Source organism: Perna viridis, chromosome 3 (assembly GCF_037379345.1).
Source record: "Perna viridis isolate PV_CMFRI_1.1 ecotype Kerala chromosome 3, ASM3737934v1, whole genome shotgun sequence".
Taxonomy (NCBI): Eukaryota; Metazoa; Mollusca; class Bivalvia; order Mytilida; family Mytilidae; genus Perna; species Perna viridis.
This window is the reverse complement of record NC_142447.1, coordinates 773,986-799,769: the sequence shown is the minus strand read 5'-3', so window position 1 is coordinate 799,769 and position 25,784 is coordinate 773,986. Positions and strand designations below refer to the sequence as shown.

The window sequence follows — 25,784 nt, the reverse complement described above, 5'->3', positions numbered from 1 at the left end:
AATCACTACCGCTATAAAACTATGAAAATTATCACAGAGGACTTAAGTTGCTATAGTCTGAGGATGATTTTTTTCAATATATTTTCTTTAAAAAAAAAAATCAACAAAAATTTAAATTGTACATCATGTGTAACAATAAGGTTGTACACACAAAGGAAGTAAGAGATAACTGCTAACGTGTATTTTGTCTTGGACATCGTTCACATCCTGGTCCCCATGCAGCAGCTAAGGAACAGCAACAGTCAGATTTAGGCAGGGATACAGTATTAGCTTGTGGCAGACATCTTCCTCCAATAAGTGTTCGGAAACAATAACCATCTCTAAGATCTGGAAAATAAAGGATACAGAGCAAACTGGAGCAGTCCAACGCAGGACAAAAATCTCCTTCCATTATTAAATATTTTTCCTTGCCTCTCTCTTCTCATAGCATCAGATTTTTTTATATTCCATCACAGCTATATATGGTTAGACAATGCACTTGGATCCATAAAAATACAACTTTCCAAGTAATGTAAACATAGTATTTTTTTCATGGTGTATTTCTTTTTTCCCTGTGAACAAGCCAACAAAAAATACACATGACACTTTTAAATTACTTTGATATGCTATTAATTTTTTAAAACCTAAAAATAAAATTGAATATGTATATCTGACAGAATATACACACACAAATTAGCAACCATGATAATAAAAGAATCTTAATACGACCTCTCATTTGACATTCAAGCTACCTGCAATTGGTTTCTTTGAAAATCAATCCCATCTAAGTATTTTATGTACTGACATATAGCATGACAGATGGATCACTTCATTTTATGGGGTATAATTAATACACTAACAATTAACCCCGATTCTTCAACATACTGGTCTGACCTTCCATTTTTCTTAACATTTTACCCACCTAAACAAGATTTGCCATCAGAGCTTAACCTGTATCCAGGTTGACACTGACAACGGTAACTGCCCTGGAGATTGACACAACGTCCATTTCTACAAACTCCACGTAATGTCTGGCATTCATTGATATCTATGAATGAAACAATTTTTATTTACATTTTTAACAAATAATAAAAATAAAGTGAGATTGATATAAAATTCAAATAAAGTTCTGAACACTGCAAAGCTGTAGTAATTCTTAAACACCTCTGAATGTGCGAACTTTGGTGAGCACACTTACTTGCCCTTTGTGCCCTCATTTTTAAAACTTATTCAAAGACAAATTATGAAACATCCAGCTACTCTTAAAACAAAACTCATTTGTCTCACATTTAAGTAAATACACCAGCATTAATATTACATGATATGGCAAATAGTTGACTCCTGTTGAGACAATTGAGGTTTAACCATTCTCTGTACGTACCAACACACTGGTTGGGTCCTGCCTCTTTGTATCCCTCTGGACAGATACACATGAAAGATCCAACCAGGTTCTTACAGGCATACCGACATTTATTGGCTTGTGTCTGGCATTCATCAACATCTAAAAAAAAGATAAAATGATTTATTATAATGTAATGTCCTATGGCAGATATTTCATGCATTTCAGATGAGTACAATTGACAAATCTTACAGACCCTGCATTGAACTTGTCTAGCACATTGAGCTGGATAAGGATTGTGCTAGCTCACAAAATCAACAGCCTGCTGGGAGAAAGAAAGGATACCTATGTTTTTTGTTTGTTTGCTTGTTTTTGTTTTTTTTTTTTTAAGAAACCCTTTGTTTGATATGTGCGTTCAACAAACACTATTTTTACTGGAGATCGTTTGGTAAAAAAAGCCTCTAAACTGCTTTCTTCCATCTTTTTGCTCTGCTAGGGCAAGTCATATTTGACTATTTACAAAGAAAAATTCCACTTTCTTCCAATTTTATTTTTTTGTTAATATTTGTGTAAAGAATAATAAAGGTTCTGGTGATGCTAACATGACAAAATGGTGCACAACAATGAAAGATTCAACATTTCCTTATTCACAGCTCATAAATAAGAACAAATTTTCATGAAAAAAACAAGTAAAATTCAAATAATGGTTTATCTGGAGGTTCATACAGTTTCATTTTATATATATTTCTAAATTAAACACATAGGTCAGTAAACATTCTGAAATACAACCAATGTGCACGAAAGAACAGTGGACTTACATAAACATTATGTGGGGCATAGATCGAACATCATTTGTAAAAACACAAATAAAACAGACACTTTATTAAGTTAATAACTCTTTATTATGATAAAACAACAAATATCATGGTGAATTATTCCCTGACATCATTATGCCAAACTTCACGTCCTGTAATATTTGATTAGGTATGATTCTGACACATTTTTCATGAATAATTTTTTCCCATTTGCAAATACATGTATATTCTATTTTCCAATTATACATAAAATTTGTATTATACGGGAAAAAGTTAGTGTTTTAATTAATAAACTATAGGTGATATGGAGTCTGCAGTACACACTTCATAATTTGTACATAGAAAAAGGTCTTAAATATAAACCTATATATTTAAAGGTCTTTAAAAGTTTAGACAAATATAAACCTGTTAGTTGAAGTTAGAATTTTTATAATTCTTGGTGTTTTAATACATTGTCTGTTTGGTATACATTATATCTACAGAACCAATCTGTAAATTAACTTATATTCAGTTGTAACTTATTGACCTTATCTTTTTGATTTACACTAATTCATTTATACAGCAACAGCCTGGCCTGTAGTACAAGGATTTCCTCATTGTTTGTTGAAGACCAATGGGTGGCCTTGGGCTCACATTTCATTCTGGTGGGGTTATTGCTCTTTGACATATACACCATACCTATTTCCGTTATATATTGTTTCCAAATTTTTTGGCAAATTGTCATGCATACTTTTAATTTTTTCAAGAAAAACAATTTTATGTGTACTCAGTTTTATGAATCAACAGTTAAAGTAAATTCCATAAAACATTAGGCATAAAAAGTCCATAACTCTGAAACGAACATAAAATAAACAGGAGAAAAATAAGCAACTTAATTGAAAGAAACTTAAAGAAAAATTTTAAATACCCAAAAAGCATTTGGGATTTATTTGAGATATGACAGACAGTAGTATAATTCAAAATAGTACTATAGTTTTTTACTGTTTATATTGTAAAGTGTATTCTCTATTTGATCATTTTATCTACTTTTTGGATGGCTAGATAATTTGCAGTATCACATCATGAGGTGATATGATATGAGCTACTGTTGTGGTGTGATTGTGATGCTGTCGAAAAATTTCTGATTGGTCAAAAGCGACACTGTGACATTTCTTACTTTGCTCTCCCATAACAATTGGTGACATCATAGGCTGAGAATTGCTTAAATTTTCACCACGGCAGATACTGAATCTCAACATGACATTAGTCATTCTGACTTCAACTTTCAATTTCAACATTAATGTTCAAAAGCCACAGTATAAAGACTAACATCGAAATATATTAGTTCCATCAATTTACCTTGACAATGTATACCATCTGGAGCCAGTGAGTATCCCATGGGACAGATACAGGTAAATGATCCTGGTACATTGACACACCTAAATGCACAGTTGTTCAGTGGACCACGACATTCATTAATATCTGAAAAAACAGTAGTTATTTCTATAAAAAATAATACTGTAAAAATATATATGGTTTATACAGAACTTGTGTTCCCTGATCAAACACATCAGTATAAATCAAACTATACACAAAGTGTCATAATCTTAGAAAAAAATCATTTTAAAAATAAAAAAAAAGAACCTTAAGCAGGATAGTGTCACTATGGTAAACTCATACACTGACCTTGACATGAAAGGTTTACCATGGTGCACTGACTTTGATATAGTGTTACCATGGTGACCATTATACTGACCTTGGCAGGTATTATCCACACCAGGTTCAAATCCATTACTACAGGAACACTGGAAATTGCCTTCCATGTTTGTACAAGTACCATTCCCACAAATACCAGGTCGACTAACACACTCATCATCATCTAAAAAATAAATACCACAGAATATCAACAGTAGTTAAAAGGACTGGTACCATACCAACATCCCCAGGAAATGACACACTCATCATCATCTGATACAATATATCAATAAAACTTTCTTGTTTCCGTAGCAATATAAAATGAAAATTAAGAGCAGGTGCATGCAGTCTTACCTCATGATTATTTTAATTTTTCTAATATCCTTTCTGAAATATATCTTCACACACAAATTAGTCAGCCTTGGCAATATTGTCTTTTCTGAAACAGCTTATTTTGTGAGGTCGTAATGTATCAATGTTTTTACCTTTCCATGAATACACATTCTTCATTGTACAGTGAAACCAGACTAAACTGAACCCTGAATAATTTGAAACCTGTCTACATCAAACATCATATATCAATTTAAATGTATTTTGAGCATTGGTAAACTGAATACCTATCTAAACCAAACCAATTTTAAAGCCTAAAGAGGTTTCAATTTAGACAGGTTTCACTGTATTTTGTCATGACATTAATTCGTCATCCTCAACATTTCTGGGTTTCAAATATCCATCTTTTTCAATATTTTTGTACCATAAATTTAAATTATAGTGCTAAAAATGAAATAACATAATACAAAAAGCAACAACAGTTTAGCTCCTCCAATAAAGACATGGCTTACAGTACTTGAGGTCACCTAAACCTACCAACACACCGAGTCCCTGTTGGGTCAAGTTTATAGCCAGGAAGACAGTCACATCTATAAGACCCATCAGTGTTGACACATTTACCATTTCTACATAAACCAGGGTTGTCAGCACATTCGTCTATGTCTGAAAATGAAAAATTTACATGATAAAATCTGTTCAGTATAGCCATAAGGACACACAGACACTCATGTTAACCCTGTCCATCCATCTGGTCCATCCTCCCATAAAGTCCAAGTTGCTAATTGAGATTTAGTTTTCTGTGTTGTGTGTTGTTTGTAAATTCTGTATGTTGTTGCTTGTCACTGTTTCAATGTTCATAGTATGGAATATTTCAAAATCTAATTCTTCCAAAATTATGGTCTTGCATTCTTGGTATTAATTATTCTTACTTTCTATGGTAGAGTGGGCAGACTGATTTTCCACTTAAGACATTTTAGAAGAACAAACTTGGGGTTATTTTACTGTACCTTACAATATGTCTTACCTCTAGTGCCTCCAGTAGGATCTGTACCTTACAATATGTCTTACCTCTAGTGCCTCCAGTAGGATCTGTACCTTACAATATGTCTTACCTCTAGTGCCTCCAGTAGGATCTGTTATTCTACCATAACCATCAGGACATAGTAAATCAAATCCAGCTGCAAAACAATATATTTATTTCTCTTTTAGGACAAAAAAGATTATTTCCCTTGGACCAGTTTGGTACTGAATGTCATTAACATTGACTGGTCTGCAGTTCACAATTACTGAAAGTCATTGAATGGTCTGCAGTTCACAATTACTGAAGGTCATTAACATTGATTGGTCTGCAGTTCACAATTACTGAAAGTCATTAACATTGATTGGTCTGCAGTTCACAATTACTGAAGGTCATTAACACTGACTGGTCTGCAGTTCACAATTACTGAAGGTCATAGATTGGTCTGCAGTTCACAATTACTGAAGGTCATTAACACTGACTGGTCTGCAGATCACAATTACTGAAGGTCATAGATTGGTCTGCAGTTCACAATTACTGAAGGTCATTAACATTGATTGGTCTGCAGTTCACAATTACTGAAGATCATTAACATTGATTGGTCTGCAGTTCACAATTACTGAAGGTCATTAACATTGATTGGTCTGCAGTTCACAATTACTGAAAGTCATTAACATTGATTGGTCTGCAGTTCACAATTACTGAAGGTCATTAACATTGATTGGTCTGCAGTTCACAATTACTGAAAGTCATTAACATTGATTGGTCTGCAGTTCACAATTACTGAAGGTCATAGATTGGTCTGCAGTTCACAATTACTGAAGGTCATTAACACTGACTGGTCTGCAGTTCACAATTACTGAAGGTCATAGATTGGTCTGCAGTTCACAATTACTGAAGGTCATTAACATCGATTGGTCTGCAGTTCACAATTCAAATAATTCAAAACTTAATAAGGCTTTGATGAATGAATAAATCTTAATTTTGACTGGAATCTATAAGAAGTTAATTCATTAGGATTGTTTTTATAGCAGTTCATGAATTGTAAACTCCTCAAAAGATGGTTATTTAGCATGCCATATATACTCCCCTATAAGCTAGATTTTTGAGACTAAATTTTTAACTGCTGGGAAATATTTCCGACTTACAGACGAGATCTAGCTTATGAACTAAAATTTTCAGCTTGAAAATGTCATGAGCGTGACACCAACATTGAACAACCAGGCTAGCGCCATTTATACTCCAATGTTTAAATTGTAAATCTCAGTTTTAGAAAGACTGCTTCATCTTCTACCTTTAACAGCTAAAGTATAATTCAGTAAAAGAACATATCTTTATTTTGCCACAGTACTGGCCTTTTATGATTTTATTCATATTTCCCACTCATCCATTCTGTGTACTTATTTTTATCCGTGTACACACATATAGCCAAAAACACAAAGGTGTAATTGAAATATGACCCAATAATACCATAATTCATGACAAAAGTAATCAATATTTTAGTTGTTTATGACAATTATTTTATGAATTTCTTTTTCCTTAATAAAAAAACTCTGAATTTTTGAAATATCTTCAAAAATAAGTGGTTACAGTATCATAAACTTTCTGTTTTATTCTTTGTAGTTTATATTTATGATTTAATTTGGGTTATTGGTTGTGCCAAAATTAGAATGAATGAAAAAATGGTGGTATCAAAACAATTCACATAGCTTGTAAAGAATTTAAATACTTACTACAATTAAAAACAACTCAAGTCTGGCTTGTAATTATTTATTTCAACATTTACTAAAGTTATCAAAACAAACAGGTATACTCATTGTAATTAAGGAATGTTAGTGATGCAGTTGTCAGACATCATTCAGATTTGTAAGCATGTCAAGGCCAGTTTCCAGCAATTTTTTGGACTGAAAACGGGGTCCAACTTATAGGCAGATCAACTTATACTCAAGTATATACTACAGTAACTTGGTAAAAAATTAAATACAATCCTTATAATTTAGTTTGTAATCGATTCCAGTCAGTTAAGATTTATTCCTACATTATGTTACAGTTTCAAGTTTGTTTAAGCATAACCAATAACATTAACTAGAAAAAGTCTGATAATGAGATAAACGGATATTAGGATTACTTTATTTCTCCAACTCTCGCAATCTAAAAAAGCAAGCTCAATAAGAAAATATTCCCTCCCCAAAAGAAATTATATGCAAAACCCTTAAATTCAAATATCTGCCATTACCTGAATCTAGATGAAATATTGCTGCTGAGGCATTAAACCCCAACAATCAATCAATCAATCAAATATCTAACAATGTCTGCAAATGATGCCAATAATTCTTACAAAATTTCTCTGAGCAGTTACACAAGAAATAAGGAAAGATGAACAGAAAGACAGACAGACAAGGTGATTCCTAAATACCCTCCCAAAACTTTGTATGTGGGAGCATGATGAGTATTCTAGGTAAATTCAATCATTAAATATGCTGCTGCATTTTTTTTTTTTTTTTTGGATATACACACAAGTGAGTATATAATTCAAGCTGTTCTAATGAAAAAAACTAGAAAATTGTGAGCAATGCTCACCTAACTTGATATCCCACTCCCTCACTTGAAACTTTCGACCTCATTCTGCAAAAGTTTCATTAAACTCCATTCAGTGGTGAAGGAGGAATGGGTACCCCTCTGTGTAAAAGATGGAAGGAAGGAAGGAAGGAATTACAGACAGAATCAAAGGATGGACATCCCTATCACTATATACCTCCACTCAAAGTGTGGGGCATAATAAAGATAGAAAATACATGTAAAAAAAATGACAAACCTTCGCCAGGTTTAGGACATATTTCACAAAGATCTGCACTGCCCCAAGCTTCTCCCCTGCTACAGCAACAAATAGGCCTTGTGGTGTTTCTAGATCTTGGATCAAAACATCTGCCTGCCTCAAATCTATTGAAGCAGTTTCCTTCTCTTATGTCTGAAAATACACTCATATTTTGTATTTAATTTTCTCAGAGGTTGTCTATCAGACTGTTTTCCACACATACTGTTAACCAACCTACAGTATTTTTACAGATACAATGTAGCAGTTGTTTTCAAGTCAATGTCAATTTAATTTCTCTACTAATTTACTTTTGCAAGTTACACTGTGTCTTACACATATGCCACAATAAACAGACACTGTGTCTTACACATATACCACAATAAACAGACACTGTGTCTCACACATATACCACAATAAACAGACATAACTTTTCCAGTAAAGTCATATATGTGAAAAAGAAAAGAAATGCTTTCTGTATTTTTGACAATATGTTCTCAGCTCAGCATTTTTCCAGCCTGCAGAAATATATCACTAACAAGAACTAGTGCAAAGAATATTCCTGTTAGTGTTTTATCAACCGACAATTTAGTATTCTACTTGTATAACTGGTTTTAAAAAAATTGTGGAAATAATATTGTACATGTCTTAAAACATCTCTAGCTTGGTTCATGTGTCTTGTTTTGTAGGCAATAATTTAACCTTACCCAAACAACTTCTACCATCCAGGGTCAGCATAGAACCTGGAGGACAGATACATTTAAAGCCACCACGTGTGTTCTGACATCTACCATTGGCACACAGTCCTGGCTCAGTCACACATTCATCCTTATCTGAAGTAGAAACAAATAGGACTGGAAATGTAAAAAATAATGTAAGACTCTATTATTTTTTTTTAAATTCAACAGGAAAAGAATGACTGATCATCAGGTGCTCTTTTCTTTTGGACTCTACTGACACATGCAATTTGAAATGAAACCAAGACTTTTTCACAGAGACCAGTAATGGAGTCTCATGATGTTAACTAATATATAATTTTGCCAACTATTTAATTTTGCAGGCCCAATAAATATTTTTGTAATACCTAATTACTGTGAAAGTACTTTAATTCATGAATACCAATTTTTGTAGATCAGTGATGAAACACAAGTTTTGTGGATTCTTGAATTTGTGGTTTTTAAGTTTTCAGTATACACATCAATGGGAATCGACTATTCGTGGGAACCAAATTTCGTGGTTTGAACTACCCATGAAAATCACAAACAAGAGGCTCCCAGAAGCCTGAATCGCTCACCTGGTTCAAGTTTGTCTTTCAAGGGCAATAAATTTAACAAGGAGTTGTCCAACAATTTTTACTCAAGACTTTGGTAGGACTATCATAAGGATCATTTCAGCAATAGAAAGGTTCTTTTACAGTTTAAAAGATATTGGCTGAAAAATGCAAAAAAAAAAAAAAAAAACTGTCATTTTTCATCTTTCAAGGGCAATAACTCTTACATGAGACATCTGACAACTTTGATCCCTGACGACTTTTGAAGGCCTTAAAAGAAGGGTCGTTTCAGCTATAGAAATAATTTTGCTAAACCTATCGGTTCTGTGCACGATACCCCAAGAAACATTCATACCAAGTTTAGTTCCAATTGGTCAGGTGGTGTCAGAGGAGAAGATTTTTGAAAAAAAAAAAAAAACCATTCAAAATAGCAAAAAAATGTCGAAAAAGGAACAACTCCAACATGGCTTAACATATTACAATGAAAATTTGACCACAGATAGATCTCATCATGCTGAATACTTTTACCCAGTCAAAATTTAGCTAAACATAACGGTTTTGGAGATATATGCAAAAAACTACTGTCTGACTCCAATGTTCTATTTTTAGTAACGACAGCCATGTTTTTCGACAGATCAAAAATCTCCACATCAGTTTTGTGAGGGTACCCCAAGGAACATTCATACCAAGTTTGGTTCCAATTGGTCAAGTGGTGTCAGAGAAGAAGATTTTTGAAAGAAATAACATTCAAAATAGCAAAAAAACATCGAAAAAGGGCAATAACTCCAACATGGCTTAACATATTAAAATGAAAATTTGACCACAGATAGATCTCATCATGCTGAACACTTTTACAGTTTTGGAGATATATGCAAACAACTACTGTCCGGCTCCTATGTTCTATTTTTAGTAATGGTGCCCATGTTTTTTGACGAATCTAAATATCCCAACATCAGTTCAATATACGAAACCCCAACAAACCTTCATATCAAGTTTGGTTCTTATTGGTCCAGTAGTTTCAGAGAAGAAGAGTTTTGTATAATTGTTAACAACGACAACGGATGCCAAGTGATGGTAATAGCTCACATGGCCTTATGGCAAAGTGAGCTAAAAATTGGTACCCCAAGAAGAATAGTACTTTCACAGTAACAGGGTTCATTTTCAGGTGTGGTTTCTATTCACTAATAAATGAGCATATATTATGTTTCAAGTGACTTTTTTTTTCTCGAGTTTTTTGTTCATAGGTTCCATTTTTAAAAGAACATTTTCCAGCATTTATCATACAGTTATACCCTTAAAAAATATATATAATACCTATTTTAAGTGAAAAAAACACCTCTTAAATCAAACTTGGGAAATCACTGAAGCAATTATGACCTACCGACACAGATCTCTCCCCGAGAAGACAGTGTGTACCCTTCATCACAGAAACATTTATATGATCCCTCAGTGTTTCTACATATACCATTCTGACATATATTTGGGTCAGTAACACACTCATCCAGATCTGAAACAGACATAAAAAATAAACATAAGCAATGTTCTATCCGATATAGCTTATCAAGCTTCTCAATGTTTCCTCGGTAGAACATATTATCAATGTCAGAAACCAACAGATAATCTTTCAGTAGTCCTAAAAATATATAGGTCAATAGAATACTTCTCAATGTCTGAAATATTAACATAATTTAGATATCAACATCAAAAATAGAGGACAGAGAATTCCTCTTCTGTAATTTACTGGAGAGGGAGATATGACACTATTATGTCATTTGCAAGGGGAAGATCCTTGATAGCTTGAACACCAAGAAAATATTGAATTTAATTTGTTATTGGGAGTTCAAGAAACTGAAGGTTTGAGATTTCTGAAATTTTTTATGTCTTGGTATGAGTTTGAGTTTATTTTTAGAAATTGTCTAATTTTTACAAAGTGTGGTATTTATAGGATAATTTTCAATCATTTGTTTTGTAGATATTAAATTACTGTTTGATTTTTTAAACTGATGGATTTCAAGTTCCTAGGTCAATATTGTGTTTTCATTAACGTTTTGTTTTTTACTAGTATATCTTGCTGACTTCAGAACATCCCTGAATTTCATCAGTACCATGCTAAATTAAAATTACCTAAAAAAATCACCCCACTTTTTGAAGATTTTGGTACTTCAAAGTGTGTTTGAGAAATCTAGGGTATTCAAGCCATTGGATTTCCAGCTTGTGAAGATCACTTTTGGGAAAATGTTTAAAGAAATGAAAAAAATATTGCATTCATCAGTCAAATTGAGATTCCTACAACTTATAGCACAAATAGGGTCAATAGCTCACAGTTGTGTAAGGAGTCCAATACCAGTCATTAATCTGAACAGTGCCACCTACCTACACATCTACTACTATCAGGTGACAGTCTAAAACCTGTTTGACACTGACACGTGTAACTTCCTAAAGTGTTGACACACCGACCATTCTGACACAAGCCAGCCTGGTTCAGGCACTCATTCACATCTACAAGAAAACAGAAATGCTCAATGCATCGTACATACATAGAATACAAAAGTTTACTACCTAGTAAGTACTAATACACTTATGGTTGTTAATACTATGGCACGTTTGAATAACTTTTCTTGGTGAATTTCTCTCTTCACATGTACTGTTTTATTTTGCCTCTTTAAGAGCCGCTGATAAAAAATAATTCTTACATAACTAGAATGGTATTTACATGCAATAAGGATCACAGTGCATCAGAATATCTATTATTCAAATATCTAATATGAATACCTGCTGAGGTGCTAACATTAAAAAAATACTCTTCACTGTCTTCAACATGCTGGTAAAAAAACATCCTTTTTTGGAAGAAAAACAAAAGTAAAATAACTATGAGGAGTTTTAACACACTCAGTTATAATGGATGCTAAAGAGCTTGTATGTATAAGTACACCAAAGATCAAGCACCTGAGGATAAGTTCATATTTTAGTCAGTATCCTTAATATCAGAAACATCTCCATGATCTCCACTATATAGTGATAAAAAAGCTGGGAATGTGAAGGAATATAATGACTGGTCATATAATGTGTAGTGAACAAAAATAATGGGATATATTTATATTATGTGTTACATAAAGATTCTTTTTTCATTATGAAAGGTTTAATTTTTCATTTTTCTCCAGTTCAGATGGTAAAATTAAGAGCTCTAGAGAACAAGTTCAAATCTTTAATTTTACCATAGAGAGTAGAAAAATTATCTAAATCAAGAATAATCTAAAGGAGAATTCATTTCTCACATGAATCTGTTGAAAAACTTACAAAATGTAAAATGGCAGGAAAACTCTCCCAGAAATCAAATTAATGCCTGGAGGTTAAATGATCACATTTTTAATCACAGGTTTTATTTTCTCAAATTTAGATATAACTCTTAATGATATTTTATGATAAATGTAACTTACTTCAATATTTTAGGCTATTCAATTAATTTCGACTTGGCAGTTTATTTGCATGATTCTTAGGTGAGCCTGTACATAAAAACATAAAACATTTTTCATCCATACCCTCACAGTCCTTGGATTCAGACAGGACAAATCCATCATTACAATGACAACGGAAATCTCCTTCCAAATTTTCACAAGTACCATTCCTACAGAATCCTGGTCGAGCAACACACTCATCTATATCTGTAACAACAGGTCATTAATGGCACATTTAAGTGATACCTAACCAAGTAATGGCAAGAAAAAAGGGAGATAATAAAATGTTCCAACAACTCAAAAACTACTTATTTGATTTTCTGAAAATTGAAGTTAACCTCTAACATTGTGCAAAATTTTTATAAAATTCATTGATACATTCTCAAGTAATCATCTGGACACTCCAGCAGGATCGAAAGATGGACATACAAATTTTGACCTCACTGCTTCCTGTGGCAGTGTATAAAAAGTACCCACATCACCTTCAATGTGCAAAAAAAGTGAAAGAAAAAGAAATTGTTATGGAAATATCCTGCTTTGAAAAAGCTGAATTCTGTTCTTACAGCAGAATAAAATCATGATGATCACATCTGAGAGTGTAAGTACACTCAGATTACCTAAACAAGAATCTCTGTTCTGATTCCTGAGAGTGTAAGAATACTCAGATTACCTAAACAAGAATCTCTGTTCTGATTCCTGAGAGTGTAAGTACACTCAGACACATTATCTGAACAAGGATCTCTGTTCTGATTCCTGAGCATGTAAGTACACTCAGACAGATTACCTAAACAAGAATCTCTGTTTTTATTTCTGAGAATGTAAGTACACTCAGACAGATTACCTTAACAAGAATCTCTGTTCTGATTCCTGATAGTGTAAATACACTCAGAGAGATTACCTAAACAAGAATCTCTGTTCTGATTCCTGAGAGTGTAAGTACACTCAGACACATTACCTAAACAAGAATCTCTGTTTTTATTTCTGAGAATGTAAGTACACTAAGACAGATTACCTAAATAAGAATCTCTGTTCTGATTCCTGAGAGTGTAAGTATACTCAGATTACCTAAACAAGAATCTCTGTTCTGATTCCTGAGAGTGTAAGTACACTCAGACACATTATCTGAACAAGGATCTCTGTTCTGATTCCTGAGCATGAAAGTACACTCAGACAGATTACCTTAAAAGAATCTCTGTTCTGATTCCTGATAGTGTAAGTACACTCAGAGAGATTACCTAAACAAGAATCTCTGTTCTGATTCCTGAGAGTGTAAGTACACTCAGACACATTATCTAAACAAGAATCTCTGTTCTGATTCCTGAAAGTGTAAGTACACTCAGACACATTACCTAAACAAGAATCTCTGTTTTTATTTCTGAGAATGTAAGTACACTAAGACAGATTACCTAAATAAGAATCTCTGTTCTGATTCCTGAGAGTGTAAGTATACTCAGATTACCTAAACAAGAATCTCTGTTCTGATTCCTGAGAGTGTAAGTACACTCAGACACATTATCTGAACAAGGATCTCTGTTCTGATTCCTGAGCATGAAAGTATACTCAGACAGATTACCTTAAAAGAATCTCTGTTCTGATTCCTGATAGTGATAGTATAAGTACACTCAGAGAGATTACCTAAACAAGAATCTCTGTTCTGATTCCTGAGAGTGTAAGTACACTCAGACACATTACCTAAACAAGAATCTCTGTTTTTATTTCTGAGAATGTAAGTACACTCAGACACATTACCTAAACAAGAATCTCTGTTCTGATTCCTGAGAGTGTAAGTATACTCAGATTACCTAAACAAATATCTCTGTTCTGATTCCTGAGAGTGTAAGTATACTCAGATTACCTAAACAAGAATCTCTGTTCTGATTCCTGAGAGTGTAAGCACACTAAGACAGATTACCTAAACAAGGATCTCTGTTCTGATTCCTGAAAGGGTAAGTACACTCAGAAGATTACTAAACAGGAATCTCTGTTCTGATTCCCGAGAGTGTAAGTACACTCAGGTTACCTAAACAAGAATCTCTGTTCTGATTCCCGAGAGTGTAAGTACACTCAGACGCATTACCTAAACAAGAATCTCTGTTCTAATTCCTGAGAGTGTAAGTACACTCAGACACATTACCTGAACAAGAATCTCTGTTCTGATTCCTGAGAGTGTAAGTAAACTCAGACAGATTACCTAAACAGGAATCTCTGTTCCGATTCCTGAGAGGGTAAGTACACTCAGAAGATTACCTAAACAGGTATCTCTGTTCTGATTCCCGAGAGTGTATGTACACTCAGATTACCTAAACAAGAATCTCTGTTTTGATTCAGTCTATAGCCAGGTCTACAGATACATCTAAAACTTCCATCCAAGTTGGTGCACTCTCCATTAGCACAAATACCACTGATGTCAGCACATTCATCAACATCTATAAGTAGATTTATAGGCTTCAAGATATTAAGTAAAAAAATGTTAATACACCAAAGACCCACTCAGGGTTGCAGCTTAATTTTAATTGGCAGAAAATTAATGCTTAATATGAAACAAAAAGACCCATTTATATATGTGTTCCCTGGTCAGAATCTTAACATGCTAGCTCCCAAAATCTAGTTCTAAGAAAAGTCTTTCCATACATACCCAATATGCAAAGAAAACAAAACTGTTTTAAGTATAAATCTAATTGGCATGTTTTCACATGAATACCTTGACAACTATGGAGGTCAGAGGTTAATTTGTATCCTTGAGGACATCTACAGAAGTAACTTCCAGGAGTGTTAAGACATTGAGCTATTCCTGCACAAGGTGATAACTGTCTTCTACATTCATCTTCATCTATAATTAGAAGACATGTTCGGAATAGAATCAACAAGGACATTTCTACTGTAACAATAGAAACTATTGCACAACAATTGTGAACAAAATAATATTGCTATGAAAAATGAAAAACTGAATTTCATTATCAAAATGAGATTTAACTGAAAATTGTAACATCAATAATCTAATAAGTTCATGTTGTAACCGACATAACAATAATAACAAGCAACTTGTAGCAATATGTTCCCTACCATCGCTAAAAAAAAATTAAAGTGCAAAAGTCCCATAACCTCTGTAAAGTTTGCCAAATCAAAATGGCGACTACAAATGTGTCTAACAATCCCACAAAATTTTTAAAAAAATCCATCAAGCAGTTTCCAAGGAGATATGTCCACAAAAGTGACTCGACAGACACCAGTATTTCTTAGTCATCTTCCAAGTAGCAATGGTAGACAACAAAGGTAGGCAATATCTTTTTTTTAATTTACAATAGTCACGGACCTGTTAACCCATTCAATAGTCTCAGAAGTCTCAGATCTCTTAACCCATTCAAAATCAGAGATATGTTTACCCCAATATTAGTCAGAGATCTGTTTACTCACACAATAGTAACAGATCTGTTTACCCATACAATAGTCACAGATCTGTTTACCCATACAATAGTCACAGATCTGTCTACAAATACAATAGTCACAGATCTGTTTACAAATACAATAGTCACAGATTTGTTTACCCATACAATAGTCACAGATCTGTAAACCTATACAATAGTCACAGATCTGTTAACCCATTCAATGGTTAGAGATCTCTAAACCCATACAACAGTCACAGATCTTTAAACTCATTCAATAGTCACTGATCTGTTTAACCATTTAATGGTTAGAGATCTGCAAAACCATACAATAGTCTCAGATCTGTTATCCCATACAATAGTCAGAGATCTGTTAAGCCATTCAATAGTCACAGATATGTTAACTCATTCAATAGTCAGAGATCTGTTTACCAATACAATAGTCACAGATCAGTTTATCCATTTAATAGTTAAGAGATCTGTTTACCTATTCAATAATCACAGATCTGTTAACCCATACAATAGTCACAGATCTGTTAACCCATTCAATGGTTAGAGATCTGTAAACCCATACAATAGTAACAGACCTGTTAACCCATTCAATAGTCACATATCTGTTTACCCATTCAATAGTCACAGATCTGTTAACCCATTCAATAGTCACAGATCTGTTTACTCATACAATAGTCACAGATCTGTTTACCCATTCAATAGTCACAGATCTGTTAACCCATTCAACAGTCACATATCTATTTACCCATACAATAGTCACCGATCTGTTTACCCATTCAGTAGTCACAGATCTGTTTACTCATAACTTAATATTCAATAGTTTTTACTGTAATTTCTTATATCTTCCTGTAATGATCTTGAACTTTGTGATTCTCTACACATTTTGTATGGAGTTCCTCACACTTTCAATCTGTAATGCTAACTAATGGTGAAAATCAATCCAAATTATGAAATTTGTAGAGTTAAACAGCTATTTAACAAATATAGCCATACCTTCACAGTTAAATGTAGTTGGGTTGTACAGGTAACCAGTGTTGCACTGACATCTAAAGCTCTCCCTAGTGTCAAAACATTGTCCATTCTTACAGATATTGTCTCCAAATATCTCACATTCATTCACAGCTGAAAAAAAGAAGAAATTAAATAGAAATGGTAAGCTAAAAAAATATATATATCAATCAACCCAAGTTGATGTTTAAAATCATCTTATTCCCTTAAATTGGATAGTCCCGCATTAAACTGACCAAACACAGTTTTCACCTATGCATATTCACACAAAATTTCATCAAAATCCAAAAAGAAGTTAAAGGAAAGTCTTACTTCATAATATATTTTGAGAGACAACCAAATGGACATATAAACAGGGTGATTCCTATAAAGCTCCAAACCTTGTTTGCAGGTGATCATAAATGATGGGTATTTTGGTTGACCAAAACCAAGGAAATCTTCCTAGGTTTTCAGACCACACTTCATGAAAACAAATCAGTGATGGTGGCATTTCCTTAACTATTTATTGCCCACTCAAGTGAGTTTTTTTTTTTTTTTTGAGTATTTATTACCCAAGTCTGTAGATGATTTGAGTTCCACACAACTTAGTCCTCTAGCTGTCTAGAAAGATTTTTTCTGGTTAAAAAATTCAATAATTATTTCATGCTTTTTAATACAGAAACTTACTGCTTTTTGAGACCATTTGAACAATACTACAGTCATAAATAAACCTTTAAAATCACCATTATTAGATGAAGAAATAAGTGTACAAAATTGTTTAATACATTAACAGTGAACTAGAAATCATTGAGATGTGACAATTAAGCCTTATATATGAAATGGATTTAAGAAAAGCTTACCAACCCAAAAGTTTCAATTTTTAATGCGGCACTCATATTCTATAGAAATATTCAACAGTTGAGAAAGTATGGAATCAAATATATTCTGTACATGAGTTTGTCAATGAAAAAAAAACAGGAAATTGACCTTCAGGTCAAAGTTCAAGGTCATAGGCCACAAACAATGGCATATTCTGGACACCCTGACTTGTTTACTTACTGTTAAGATCTCAAGGTCCACATAGATTACTGTACCCACTAGGCCCTCGTTCCTGACACCATAACTTTTTTTTACTTATGACTAAGATCTCTAGGTCCACATAGATCACTGTACCCCCTAGTGCCCTGTTCTAGACACCCCAATTTTTTTACTTACTGCTAAGATCTCTAGGACCACATAGATCGCTGTATCCGCTAGTGCCTGGTTCTGGACAGACTTCACATGGAGAATTCCAAGCTTTACCCAAGGAACTACAACAACACATCTTCTTTGTCATATTGGATGACAGGGGTTTCTCACAAACCAATCTGTATGGTGGTCGAAGCTGGGTGAAATATGTAGAATAACAGTTTCCTTTCCTCATGTCTGAAAAACGATTACTTTTGAAACTTTACAGGTATAATTCAGTCTTCTTTAGTTAACATTACACTGGTCCATAATCTTCAAAATTTTATTAACCAACTTCCAAGAGAGATATTAGATTTTCACCTTTAAAAGACATATTTTCTCTTACTAATTTAATGCAAAATGGGAAATACTAGAACATGATGAAGACTTCTGCATCAGTATTTGTTTTATAAAGTTATCTTAGTCTTTAAATTACTCAAAAATATCTGAATAAATCTTACCCATACATCCTTTTTCTCCAATCATTGGCACATAGCCATCTGGACACATACATTTAAAGCTTCCCTGGATATTGGCACATGTACCTTCTCCACATATTGTGGGGTCTTCACTACATTCATCTATATCTATAGCATAAAATGACAAAATCACTAACAATTATTAATCCTATTACTACCACTGTGTTTTTTTTCTATAAAAAAAGGGAAGAAAACCAATTCAGTGGGAAGCAAAAAAGATTACTCAAGGGTGCAATAAATTGTCTTCAAACTTTCTCATTAAGTTCTATCACAAAAGAATCAAAACCTCTTTGATAATTTTTTAAGTTAAATTAGGTCTTAAACTAGTTCTTTTTTCTTGTAATTGATTTTTTTAAAATATATTTTTTAAATTGTTAGGCACAAGTTTTTAATATGTGTATATATCAGAAATAAAAATAAGAAAATGTGTCCTATGGGCCAAGCAGGCAAGCTTTTTCAAAAACTGAACTGGAGTGAAGTTTACCTGTCCTTTTGATATGTTGCACAGAAAAAAAAACTTGAAATTATGTCGCCCAGCAGACAAGCTCCGTCTGACTGAATGTAATGAAAGAACAATAATATCTGGTCTTTAATTAAGAAAGTTAAATAACTTCTTCCAAGTGATAAACTTACCAACACAGCGATGTCCATCCAGTCTATATCCAGTAGGACATATACAGATGTAAGACCCAAATGTATTCTGACACTCTCCCCCTTCACAGAGCCCTGGTATCACAGCACATTCATCAATATCTGTGGGGGGAAATTATTATACACTGATGCCAGTTTAGAGGAGAAATTAAATAAATGATTTATGACCAATCACATTCTGATGAAATGTGAACTACCAGACCATATTTTCTATTGAACCATATTTAATCATCTTGGAAATTTTAAATTAAACACTAAAAAACTTTCACCATTTACTTATATATTTATTTTTTTTTGGTGTAAAACAAAAAATGGGAAACAATATGTATTGTAACTTATAAGTCTTTCTCCAACATTTAAATCTTTTTGATATTTATAACACATTGTTACAGGAAAAAAAATTTCATGGTTTCAGAAAAGGACGTATAATATATAAATACTATATAATTTTTTTGTGTAAAATCCATACTTTTTTGTTTGCCATGACAACCATGTTTAGTTTTGACGACACAATAGCTATATATTAATCCATACCACCAACTTGTCCATTAGTATCATTGCCTACAATAAATCCTCCACCTCCTGGACATAATGACTTGTATTCACCTGAAAGGTACAGTAAATCAGTTAATTGTCAACTTAATCATTTTTTTCATCATTCTTACTGCCTGATATTTTCTATTTCAGACTACCGAAAATATACTAAAAATATCTGCAATTTCCCATGATGATATTACACCAAATAAATTGTGACATTGTAGATAACGAGAATATCCTCAGTTTGAATGTCTCACTAGAACACCACAACTTGCCCTATCTGTCACTAAGTCTCACTAGAACATCACAACTTGCCCTATCTGTCACTAATTGTCCTATCAGGACTAACTATTATATCTTAGCCAAGATTGAGATTTCCCAATGATGTGAGATTGAGATTTCCCAATGGCGCGAGATTGAGATTTCCCAATGGTGTGAGAAAAACTGGTGTTTGATTCTTTTCTCACTTCCAATTTGTTTTCCTCATTAATAACTGAATTTGAATGACAAACATTTAACAGCTGATCATGACATATCTACATGCACATGGTTAGTGATACATCATGAACAGATGTAAAAAATAAGTCAATTCAAAATAGTCACTGAATATAAGCAAAATGCAAAAAATATTCATCATCAGTTATTCTCCATAAAATTATTCTTTAAAAAAAAATTTTCAAACATATGCTGGCAAGATAAAATTGTTCACTAACTCTTTAACCAATTGAGTCAACTTTTATTATGGGAAAGTGCATAAGTTCTACCTAAATCTGTTGGTGAGATGTAGAAATCTTGCAGTTATACATAGAAATTTTTTTTGTCTCTTTTGTAAGAAATGATATTTCTGTCTCCACTTTAAAATGCTGTTTTTCTATATATATCATTTTAACAAAAAATTTAACAAAAAAAAAACCATCCCTGGTCGGGATTAGGGAGCTCTGCGCACTGAGCAACTGGGTTGTGTGTCCCAGGTGGTGGAATGGGGTACCCCTGGCATGCTATGTCGTTGGGCCATAATACGGAAAACCTGACTGCAGACCATAGTGGTGTTTGTGTTGGAAAAAATGCCACGTTCCTCACCTGTTAAAGAACCCTGCTGTGGTATTATATTGGAGTAGGAACCTTTGCAATCCACCACAGGAGGCTAAATTGCCCAACCCTTTCCATCTCTCCCTATTTCCAGTGGCAATCAAAATTTGTCAACCTTTTTATCCTTGTGTCCCATCCCATTTTTCATTTCATCATCATTTCGTGTTCATTTTATCATCCATTTCATGTTCATTGCCTGGATATAGCTGAAATATTGCTGCTCGGATGTTCAACACAAACAATCAATCAATCAATCTAGGACACTGCACACACATGCCCCTAACTTCACCCCATCCTTTACCAACAGACTCAATAAGACACAATAACTTACTAGAGCCTACTCTAGGACTCTGCACACACATGCCCCTAACTTCACCCCATCCTTTACCAACAGACTCAATAAGACACAATAACTTACTAGAGCCTACTCTAGGACTCTGCACACACATACCCCTCACTTCACCCCATCCTTTACCAACAGATTAAATACAGTTGCGACCACTTCTAACCTCTCTTAAATCCTGTCAGGATTCGCTGTCATAGAACAGTTCTAAACTGTAAGAAACTGTTCTGACCTGCAACACACCTTGTCAGGGTCTGTCAGGGCTTGGGACAAGCTTTGTCATAATTTGTCATGGGTCCTGACACCCTTCTTTCAGGAACTGTTCTAGGTAGAACAGATACATAGATTAGAAGAGTTCCTGACAGATTCTGACAGTCATTAGCTTGAGAATATTTCTCTTTGCCTGAATTACATACAGTACATATACATGATTCCGAAAAAAATGCTTAGCACCCGAATCTTGATTTGTACGACAGTAAGGAAGCCTCACTATGTTTAAATTTGATTTTTTTTTCAATTTTTTATCCAACTTTCATGTATGGCATGCAGTACCAACATAAAATATTGCTACGCCCCTGACTTTAAAGAATTTGTACTGAATTCTTTTGGTTGCAGATCTAGATCTAGACACCGGTATGATACAGAGTACAAAGTACCTATATATACTGACAATTTTAAATAATTTATACAGAAATTTTAGACCTTTATGAACTTTAAAGTGTTCACACTCATACACTTTGAAAGAATATGACATTTTTCAAGAATTTTGACTGAAATATGTAAGTCGCAGTCACCCACATGGTAGTTATATTGAAAAATTTAGCATTTTAGTTAATAATTTTACACTCTCACGGAAATCAAAAGTGCTCGCACTCATACATTTTGCAAGAATATGACATTTTTGAAGAATTCTGACTCAAAATAATATGTCACAGCCACTATATGATAGTTATAATGAAAAATTTAACATTTTAGTCTATAATTTTAGAACCTTATGGAAATTATAAGCTCTCGCATTGAAAAAAAATAAGCATTTTAGTCAATAGTTTTAGACCATTATAAAAAATAAAACTGCTCGCACTCATACATTGTTCAGAATTGTTAGAATTTTTACTTAAATAAAGGTGCCAGTCACTAATATGAAACTAACATTTTTAAAGTCTACATTTTCTACATATAAGACCATGCAGGTAAATTGGAAGCGTTAACACTCGTATTTGTAGCTAAAAGTGGCATTTTGAAGAATTTCGACCGAAATATTTAGGCATCAGTCACCCATTTAATGCTAAAATTGTCAATTTCAACATTGTTTAGAATGATTTGTGACCTTTATGTTATTAAAAGTAGCTTTCACTCAAAAAGTACTTTGTCAATCTTGGACTTTGTGAGAATAACCAAACATCTGAAAGTTATCGGTTACCACTTATACACTTATATTAGAACAGAAACATAGACCTTTAACTTTATAATTAGATAATTATTTTTTTTCCTAATCGAATTCGCTAATTTACATTAGTTACACAGTTTCATTTATTAATTGCGGACTCCCTGTTCTAAATTAAGTCACATGGAATAGAAAATTTTGTGTCAGGAACTGTCCAGGGGTATGACAGTTTAGAACAGCTTTTCCTATTTTCTTTGACACGACTCAGGACAGTTTCTGTTAAGATCTGTCAGGGAATAGGGCAAAATGTGTCCTGACCCAGGACAGCCTCTGTCAGGGAATAGGGCAAAATGTGTCCTGACCCAGGACAGCCTCTGTCAGACCCTGTCAGAATCTGTCAGGATTTCTGTTCTACCTGCTGTTGAAGAACAGAACTCCTGACAGATTCTGACCGAATTTAAGAGAGGTTAGAAGTGATCGCAACTGTAAGAAACAATAACTTACTAGAGCCTTCTCTAGGACAGTGCTCACACATGCCCCTCACTTCACCCCATCCTTTACCCACAGAACAACAACAAGCTGATCGTTTCATGTCCCTGCCAATTTCACCTCGACATCTACCAATTCCCCGAGTACCAACTGGTCCTTCCAAGTAACATGTACCAGTCCTAAGATCTGACAATAGCAAATAGTACAGAAACATTAATTAATGAAGAGTTCTGTGTTGTGTGCTAAGTTTTTTGTACAGTTCTATACTTCTAAAATATCAAATCCATTACAACATTTGGTATAGGTTGCTGTATTAAATTATAGGAAATTGGTAAAGTATGACATAGACATTTTGTTCTTGTTCCATATCCATAGTGCAAAAATAATTACACGTACACTTGATTGATTTGAAGATTGAAGACTTATATTTTGGGCATATTAACTCAATGTTCTGGACACTGTAGACTGCATGTAAAATTGACTAAAACCAACGTAAGTGATGACAAAAACAAACATTACGATAATTTGAGCTGTCACCAGTTCAGATGGGTAGGCAGAGAATCCCATACAGACACTACTTATACAGTTACAAATGTTGTACAAGGTAAAGCATACTACTAAAGTGAAATATGGCAAAATCCAACAAAACAGAAAGTTTACATCCAACAGCAACAAAAATCATGTGCAATCTATGTCCCATTAATATAAAGCCTAATAGCAGATTTAAAATCAATCAATCAATCAAAAGAGATAAATGCAAAGGAATTCCGCTAGACAGAATGACAAGTTGATTCTCATACACCACCTACTAATTGAGTAGGGTTATAACGTTGACTTAACGACTTCCCTCTAATACTAACTGTTACATACCTAGACACATTGTCCCTGAAGGTGTCAGAGTGAAGTTAGGTGGACACTGACAGATGTACTTCCCATTGGTGTTAATACATGTTCCATATCTACAGTTGTCTGGGTTCAAACACTCATCAATATCTGTAACAGACACATGCATCTATTTTACTGTCAAATAATAAATGCATGCATTAAGTATGAACAAACAATAACAATGCACTGACGACATAAAACTGATGTACAGATGAGCTGCAGGCAAATACAATATCAACCTGGCATTTTCATCAGTTTCAGCAAAATTTGCATATCGAAGTTTTTGTCAAGTCAGTGCAATGCTATTGTCTTCATATTACAACAAAAGTTTGATAGAAAATAAAAGTTTTTAAAAAAAAAAAGGCAACAACTGTAACATCACAACAGGAAGTTGTGTAAATCAATGTATTTTGACCGCTCAAATAGAACTTGTTTTATAAATCTATTTATAGTAATGGTCACCTTGACTTTACAACCCAAAAGTCTTCTATGTAAGTCCACAATTAAAGGAAACAAAGACAACCTGTTCGCAGACAGACAGTAAAATTCTTTAGCTCCTGCTTTTAGAAACAAAGGACAAATTACTTACCAGTGCTTATAATTTCAAGTGTTACCACATGAAATAAATTGTCATTACCTGTACAGTTTCCCCCAGTCTGATCTAGTTTATAACCCTGATTACAGTTACATCTAAAGTGTCCATAGGTATTCTCACACTGCCCATTTACACACAGGTGTTTGAAAATACACTCATCAATATCTGAAATATATAAAAACATTCTTTAGAATCTAACATAAATTTGATAAAGCATTAATTTATGTGCATTGATATTTCAGGAACATTTCCACTATATCTGTTTTATTAATTTCACTATCAGGGATGATTTTACTAGGCAAAATCAGAAGTAAATATACAATTAAAACAAGAATGCTGCGAGTAGCCATATGTCCTCCACCGCTGTAGAAAGAGTTGAATTACAAATGTTTGACACTTGTATAAATAGCAGATTCAAAACTTATGTGTTTTCACAAGTCCATGTGGCCATTCAAGGTTAATGTATTTGAATGAATCAAATTAAGTTAAGTTAAGAATTGAAGGACTCCCATAACACCCATAAAAATTGTCGAATCAAAATGGCAGTTGAGTATGATGAACTACATATGGTGACAAACAATCCTACAAAATTTGGTCAAATTACGTTCAGCGGTTACTGAGGAGTTGCTTACACAAGGTGTTCCTATACGAATGATGTGAAAAATGAACAAAGTCCCATAACTCCCATAAAAATTGTTGAATAAAAATGGCAGTTGAGTATGATGAACTACATATGGTGACAAACAATCCTCAAAATTTGGTCAAATTACGTTCAGTGGTTTCTGAGGAGTTGCGTCCACAATGTGTTCCTATGCGAATTATGTTAAAAATGAACAAAGTCCCACAACTCCCATAAAAATTGTTGAAACAAAATAGCGGTTAAGTATGGTGAACTACATATGGTGACAAACAATCCTACAAAATTTGGTCAAATTCCATTCAGCTGTTTCTGAAGAGTTGTGTCCACAAGCTTCGGATGCCTGGATGGACGGACACCAGCATTCCTATGTGTCCACTCCGTGTTGCTGCAG

At 33.6% G+C, this 25,784-nt stretch overlaps 1 protein-coding gene across 3 annotated transcripts in view; it reads right to left on the bottom strand.

The window, feature by feature from the left end:
• LOC148620564 (fibrillin-2-like) overlaps positions 1–25,784 on the bottom strand; it is a 90,690-nt gene that overhangs the window by 13,530 nt on the left and 51,376 nt on the right. For all 3 annotated transcript variants that reach the window (XM_088574219.1, XM_088574221.1, XM_088574220.1), the window contains 22 exons: positions 24,796–24,918; positions 24,144–24,266; positions 23,289–23,459; positions 19,966–20,037; positions 19,414–19,533; positions 18,763–18,888; positions 18,290–18,499; positions 17,081–17,209; positions 15,394–15,522; positions 14,993–15,118; positions 12,777–12,899; positions 11,611–11,736; positions 10,619–10,744; positions 8,675–8,800; positions 7,971–8,123; positions 5,250–5,315; positions 4,675–4,800; positions 3,869–3,991; positions 3,472–3,594; positions 1,361–1,480; positions 902–1,027; positions 178–327 (listed from right to left, as the gene is read on the bottom strand). In XM_088574219.1, coding sequence (XP_088430345.1) covers positions 178–327; positions 902–1,027; positions 1,361–1,480; positions 3,472–3,594; positions 3,869–3,991; positions 4,675–4,800; positions 5,250–5,315; positions 7,971–8,123; positions 8,675–8,800; positions 10,619–10,744; positions 11,611–11,736; positions 12,777–12,899; positions 14,993–15,118; positions 15,394–15,522; positions 17,081–17,209; positions 18,290–18,499; positions 18,763–18,888; positions 19,414–19,533; positions 19,966–20,037; positions 23,289–23,459; positions 24,144–24,266; positions 24,796–24,918 — 2,817 coding nt within the window. The remainder of the gene's footprint in view (positions 1–177; positions 328–901; positions 1,028–1,360; positions 1,481–3,471; positions 3,595–3,868; positions 3,992–4,674; positions 4,801–5,249; positions 5,316–7,970; positions 8,124–8,674; positions 8,801–10,618; positions 10,745–11,610; positions 11,737–12,776; positions 12,900–14,992; positions 15,119–15,393; positions 15,523–17,080; positions 17,210–18,289; positions 18,500–18,762; positions 18,889–19,413; positions 19,534–19,965; positions 20,038–23,288; positions 23,460–24,143; positions 24,267–24,795; positions 24,919–25,784) is intronic.